The 7365-nt window shown below is 35.8% G+C and overlaps 1 protein-coding gene across 1 annotated transcript; it reads left to right on the forward strand.

Annotated features, from left to right (window-relative positions):
* The first annotated feature begins 1821 nt into the window (after window positions 1–1821).
* Window positions 1822–4531, forward strand: LOC149529101 (ADP-ribosylation factor GTPase-activating protein AGD12-like). The gene is made up of 2 exons (XM_089810483.1): window positions 1822–2211; window positions 3944–4531. Exons 1-2 carry the CDS (start codon window positions 1935–1937, stop codon window positions 4252–4254), a joined length of 588 nt encoding a protein of 195 aa, XP_089666609.1. The 5' UTR covers window positions 1822–1934; the 3' UTR covers window positions 4255–4531.
* Window positions 4532–7365: the final 2834 nt, after the last annotated feature.

Below are 7365 nucleotides of genomic sequence, written 5' to 3' on the forward strand. Positions count from 1 at the left end.
GCAACAAGACCCTTTATGTCTTCCTACTTTACCTTCATGCAATGACTTCCTTCTCGCCATTGTAGGCTGGTTTATGGAGTCTCACATTGAAGATGTGGGAGACACCATCAATTATATTCATCTTTTCTTTGAGGCAAATTCTTCATCTATTGCCATAGTGAAGGATTCATGTACTTCAACACAACAGGGTACACTTTATCTTCCAATTCTAGCCTCAGGTGATGACTTCTTGGTAGACTTTTTAGGTTTGTTCGTGGAGTCACACACAATAGATTTGGGAGACTTCTTTGATGATATACACTTCTCTTTGTTGAAGATGATCCTTCTACAGTTGTTACGGGCTCACTCTGACCCTCATGTCCATTCTCTATATGATCAATTTTTATAGATTGATGTGATTGTGGATCTTTATGTACAATAGTTACATGATGTCTCTTTATTTTTGGAGGAGACAGATTGTTCTTTGAAATAGGTTCTACATCAATCCTTGCTAGATCTGCACTTATTCTCAGTAGTATTGGAAGGAGCCACTGTCAGTATCGACACAAGGACAGTTGAGCAGGTTTCAACGATACCTTTCATCATCGAGATTCTTTCCACACTTAGGGGATGCATCTCACTTGTACCTCTGCCATTGTTTCTTCCAAAAGGGAGGAATGTTATTCAGTGGTCATGGATCAACTTCTATATTGGAGCATTTCTCACTGATCAACACACTACATTTAGGGGGTGGACTACCTTGTCTCCTTTTCTCTTTTATGAAGGGGGACTTTTTTCTCTTAAGGGGTTTTGTCCTTCTCATTCTTTTCTTTTGTATATACTTATGTATGTCGTAATGAGAGGGTTTTGATTACTCCATCGATCCATGCATCCCTTTTCATCTTTCTTTTTGGGGGAGGGTTTTTCCCATGAGGTTTTCCTTCTTTTTCTGCTTTATGAGATATTGCATTTCATTATGTACATGGGTACTTAACATGACCTAGTAGTCAAGACCCATCATGAATTTCATCCTAGTTTTTGTGAGCTTAAGTGCATTCCCCTAAGTTGCACTTAAGGGGGGGGAGGGGGGGTGTTGGTGTAAATACGTATTTACTAGTTACACTTACTTAAATTTACTTAGGTTAATGCATGCTTTTATTTATTTATTAGTCACTTAGGAGTATGCGTACTCTTGTGAGTTGTCATATTGACAACACAGGAGTTCACATTTCTCTTATGGTTTACAACATAGGAGTTAGCACACTAATTAAGCACATGGTGTCTGCAACATCTCCACTTGAGATACACCTTATCATTGTTATCCTATCATCTAGAATTATGGATAAGAGGTGTGCTTAGTTGTCATACTTATCTTATCTCCTGGCTCTTTCTAGACACATTCTAAGTGCTTTCTGAGAGGCCTTTATATACAAGCACTTCTAGTGTGTTTGGATATACAATATAGAGCAATGTATGAGGACATACTCTGATATATTGATCATACTTTTTTTGGTCTATTGTTGTGCTTGTGTTTGAGTTCTACAATCTTGAGTGAATTTTGCTCTAAGACAAATTCTTATATAATATCAGAGCTATACCAAATTTTTACAATAAAATAATTAAAAATTAAAAAAAAATATAAACATTTGAAATTTCTTTTAATCTATTAAATTCTATGAACTGATTGATCAATTAAATTGAGAAATTGAATTGAATGACAACTAATAAAATAGCCAAATTTAATTAGTTGGCATGTTCAAAACTAATTCATAAATTGGTACATTGCCTAGACAAGTACAATTTAAAAAAAAGAAAAGTTTCTTCTATAATATCATTTTAGCCTTTGGCAGCAACTAATAATATCGATTCTGGTGTCCGCCGCTTCCTCTGCAGCTAGAGTCATACGTGCTTGGTTAGATCTCCTAACAGTTCGTTATACGAAATAAGGCGCAGCTATGGAGAGGAAAAAAAATAATGGTCACCCAGAATTAAAGCTCCGAGAATTCTTAAAACAGGAGTGCAATTCTAAGTGTGCGGATTGTGGGGCTGCAAAGCCAAGATATGCATCCATTACGCTTGGAATATTTCTGTGCAATCGATGCTATGGAATTCACCGTTCAATTGGCGCCCACATCACTCGCACAAAGTGTATCGGTCTAGACAATTGGAGCACGCACGAGGTCAACCTCATGATCTCTGTAGGAAATGCTGTTGCCTCTGCTTATTGGGAAAGTAAGTATTTTGGACGAATTTGTAACCCCATTTTATTGAAAACATTTACCTGCTTCTTGATTATGATATTAAGATCGGCCTTACAGCTTGAATGATGTTTATGAAGTTATTATGGAACTAGACAAGCACTTTTTAATGTAGGTCAGAAGCTTGGAGATCCATCTTTGTTTTCAGTTTTCTTCATTTCTGGTTTAGGAGCAAATGAATTTACTTCCATTTGAAAATGCCTTTTCTATGTTTTTGGTAAATTTTGAGTGGCTCGGGATGAAGTTTTAACAACATTATAGGATTTTAAATATACGGTTCATGTGAAAATACCCGATGTTAATTTCATTATAACCTGGTTACATACCTACTGAGTGTTTTGAGCTCCGGGGCTGTAACCTTGGTTATTAATAGATATTCCTGGAACACTAAATCCATTTACTGAAAAAACAAAAAACAAAAACCATTTAGTTCAATTTTGATTTTAACTCTAGTTTGTCAGTATCATTAGCTGCGTGTTTTGTTGGAATTGCTGGAATTGTGTTACGATTAACCACAGACAGAAATAACAATTACATGCAAATATAACCAATATCAGAAAATAATAAATTGCACAGAAGAGAACATATGAAACCAAGATTTAATGTGATTCACCCAATCCTTGGGCTACGTCCACCAAACAACGATTCCAATATTATTATCCTCCAGTGATTACAACCTGATTACAATCCATAATCCCTTACAGCTCAATTCTGCTGTAAGAAGCAATTTTCACATCATACAATATGAAATCCCTAACCCTAATCCTTTTTATACAAGATTTTTGCCACTTTAGGGGTATGAAAAGTGTACAGTACATTCCTGATCAGTCAACACATATCAACAAATTGTTCCTTCTCATCTACCCTCCAAAACAGAATAAACATTTGTAATGTTTTTGAAGTTTGTAATCATTAAACACAAAATGCAATGCTAGGCTTAGATCACCCCTACTTATAATTTTTGGTTTTGTAAAAGTGCAAGTCATACAAAGGATTTCAGCATCAAGCTTTGATCATTCTTTGGCTTAAAATTCTGTTTTTTTTTCAACATGAGGGGTGTGCACAACAAGGTTCGAAACCGGGACATTATTTATAAACCTTGGGGTATCCTTGCGACTTAGCCCAGCAATCCTATTGCACCTTGCCTTGGGCTTACTCTTTTCCTGAATTTTGGGGTGACGGAGGAGGTGAGCTGGGCTTACTCTTTTCCTGAATTTTGGGTTGACGGAGGAGGTGAGCTGGGGTAAGACTTGTCCCCGAGGGCTGGCTGCATGTGCTCAAACAATGCAACCAGCAGATAAACAGGGCCTGCGAGAGTTGAACCTTGAACCTATATTGGACAAGCCCAAAGCCTTAGCACAACCTTATCAACTATCTGAGCTAACAAGTTTCCCCTTTGAATCAGGACATTATGATTATAATTGCTATAACTGGTTCTTTAGCACAGCCAATGAACCAAAGTAATTACCAATGTCAATTACATTCCAGTTGTGGTCAAAGTCACCAATTGGATGGCAGAGTCACAATAATTCAATTCAGGACAATTAAGAATTCCAATTTTTCATTCTTCTTGCATTCAAAATCACCAATTAGATGGTTGAGTAACAATATTTTAATTATGACAATTTAGAATGTCAAATCTTCATTCTCTATAACACAATGGCTTGCTTTTATTGTCCAAGCTCTGATTTGGCATATTATGACAGGAAATGTGCCAAATGGATATAGCATACCAACTTCAGATTCTCCAGACACTGTTGTGGAAAAGTGGATTAGAGACAAATATGAGAGAAAACTCTTTTGTCCACCTCACTTGCGCCCTCCGCATGTTACAATGCAGCAACAGAGTTCACATCACTTGGGTGCTGGCAATCCTTCAAGAGGACAAACTTTAAATGATGACTGGACTCCATTTATTAGTGCAAATTTAGCTGGTGATTTTTCTGCCTTCAACCCTGGCAGCAATGCTGAGGTTTGGGATCCTTTCGGTGACAATGTGAAACACTCAAACAGTTAGGTTTTCTGAGTCCTAGAAGCTACATTCATGCTTGTTTTTGCAATATCTTGTATATAATCTATAATGTCAGATAAAACGGGTCTGTATTTTGAGGTTAGCAACAAAGTAGAGATATCTGTTTGTGATCTTGGCATAATACTTTGTCAAACAGGTTTGTCGTATTTTTCTTGTTTGCGTCATAAATCAGCTGGAGTCAGCTTATCCATAAAATACATGAGCTAAAACTGGATTCTTTTAGACTTTAATTGAGTTTCTAGTGCCACCTCATGTTTTGACAGAGATTTAGTAACAATATTTTGAATTATGTTCATACTATCAAACAAATGTAATATAAATAGGTAGGAGGTTGAGAAAACTTATCCCATGCATCTAAAATTATAATGATTTCTGCAATAGCTGGAGAACCCACACTTTCTCCTAGTCGTTTTTTAAAGTTTGAGTTGTATACAAGAAAATGCTATCTGGAGCATGCAAATGTTTGGCATTTACATCTTTCAAAATTCCTAGGTGCCAAAATGTTTTGTAAAATGTAAAGTACAAAAAGGCTATGGCCAGCTTCATTCCGCTTGATTCTTTGAAACATGCAATGTAAAACAAATATAGCTACCTTGTTCTAGGAACTATTCCAAGTTACATTATATAGATTAAGAAACAAAACTTCAAGGTAGAAGACATTTGAATCTTGAGAAAATTGACACGCAAAAGTTTGGAATTTCCTATTTTTTTTCTTGAAGTGCATCTGATACAATGCTTTAGTGGATCATTTTGCGAGTTTATGGTCATGAGTTGAGCTCTCTTTCAAGGTATAATGTACACAAACAGCTCTCTTTCAAGGTATAATGTACACAAACAATATTCAATTTGATTTAAAGGGAGAGTTTTCTGATTTATTAACAGCCAATGCTTTAGTGAATATGGAGAGTCTGAGGCAACTAGATGGTCATGAGTTGAGCTCTCTTTCAAGGTATAATGTACACAAACAATATTCAATTTGATTTAACGGGAGAGTTTTCTGATTTATTAACAGCCAATGCCTTAGATAATATGGAGAGTCTGAGGCAACTAGGTGTAATAGGGAAATTCATGAGTGTATAGACACTGCTTGTGCTGATTCTTGGTGCTTCAACAACATTTTTTTCAATGTGGCAAACAATTCATATTGGCTTAATTTGGCTTACTGCAATGGCTGTGGTGGGAAAAGGCTTCAGTGTGCCTTCATATGTAGACTCAGTGGGAGGTAAGACTATGTCCAGTTGTTTTAATTTTTAAATGTTTTGCTTTAAGTTTTGATAACTTATGTTGTCTTTTGATTTTTTTAGTGTAGACTAAATTTATGTTTTTTAATTTTAGTATGTAGTAAGTTAGTAATTACTAATTTTTGTTGAATTTAAGTTATTTTTAGTTTTACTCGGGGACATGTCCCCTACATTAAAACCTTGTATCCATACTGGAAACATTTTTGGGACTTGGGGACGGCTAGGGGTTGTTCTCACTTGTCCCTATCTTTCGAAAATTCACGGGAAACATTTTGAAAAACCTAGGGATATCAAGGAATTTTTTGAGGACAATTGTATGTCCTGAGAATGACAAAGGAAGCCTTGGATGTGTTGATGGGTGTTTTTATTATGCCAACAGTAGAATAAAATACCAAAGTATCTTATCCTCTCTTGAGAAAAATCATTTGTATGCTAAGATTGTGAAAAATCATACAATAGACTCCAATGCTCTTTTATGTCAGTTCTTGATTGTGGATAAGCTCAAAAATTAATGTGGTATGCTGGTATCATGAGGGGACTTATGTGCTTGTTCTCAAGATGATTCAGACAATACTAGCTACTTGGGTTAAGTTTTTCGAACCAAAATAGCATAACAAATAGCAGATAAATCAAAAATACAATAAAAATGGAGATACCCTAGGAAACCCTCCTGCTCGAGGGAGAAGCCCAGCCACACCAAAAGTTTTCCTTTATTTTAAATAATGACAGAGTCTCAGTATACAGCTCACAACTTTTGAGCCTTCACACGCTGAGCAATTACACAAAGATCTCTTTACAAACTAATGAGTCTTTTAATATAAGGACTCATATGATGAACACTCTATAGAAGATGAACAAAGTTAATGTGTCTTCAATATAAGGTCTCATATGATGAACACAACATACAAGATTAACAAAGCTAATGACTCTTCTAATATAAGGATTCATATAATGAACACTCCGTAGAAGATGAGTAGAGCGTTACTCTAACTTCTGTAAACAAAGAATTTAATGCTGAAACACACATACGCTAATTGCCAACACGAGATTTCAACACAACTCTACAAAACTTTCCACGATAAACAATAGGCTCTAAAAAGTAAAGCTTCGACAACAGAATGATAAGAGATATATTAGAGTTGATAATGGTCAATGCTCAACTGTTGGTCATACACATTTGCCCAAAAAAGAACTTTTGATCATATAGGAACCCAATAACAGAGTATCTCGACATTGCACAACAAATTATGGTAAAAAAAGGAACGACCCAAAGATACTTCCAACCGATTTTTCCAAAACTTCTGCTAGAATATCCCCACTCTAATTGTCACACCCTGCAGATAAAATAACAATAAAATTGATCACACTTAATAACTTTGACTTCAATTTCTATAACCAACCCTAAGAAAAGCGTCCTCACAATTCATAACGTAGAGAAAAATCAAGAGTAACACTACAGGTTGAGTCATCTAATGCCAACGATGACGCTTCAAGGAGTTTTGTAACAGCCACAAACACATATGGCCTAAGGATGACTGATAGTTACACACAATGACTCTTTGAATTCTAGTATCCATGCAGAATAACACTCTACAATATCCACACACGGTCCCTTCAGATGCAATACGATAACTCTTTGTTTACACAAGAGAAGTCTCCTTAGAACACACACATGGCCTTCCATTAGCCAATGCTAAATACTCTTAATGATCTTTGAAAGACATGGCTCTTCATATGAAAGATCGTTTAAAAATGAGGACTCTTTGCAACCTATTATGATAAAGGATTAGGTAATGTAGCAAAGAAATTACATAGCAAATATCTCAAATATAATGCAGATGCAATCACAGGTAAG

The sequence above is a fragment of the Cupressus sempervirens genome, chromosome 11, assembly GCF_028749045.1.
Source record: "Cupressus sempervirens isolate cs-2001-9-10 chromosome 11, ASM2874904v1, whole genome shotgun sequence".
NCBI classification, from domain to species: domain Eukaryota; kingdom Viridiplantae; phylum Streptophyta; class Pinopsida; order Cupressales; family Cupressaceae; genus Cupressus; species Cupressus sempervirens.

What these genes read in the sequence shown, in the direction of transcription:
- LOC149529101 (XM_089810483.1), top strand. Translation starts at nt 1,935, where the DNA reads ATGGAGAGGAAAAAAAATAATGGTCACCCAGAATTAAAGCTCCGAGAA. An exon ending in TGCCTCTGCTTATTGGGAAA is followed by an intron (nt 2,212 to 3,943) that starts GTAAGTATTTTG and finishes ATATTATGACAG; the next exon opens with GAAATGTGCCAAATGGATAT.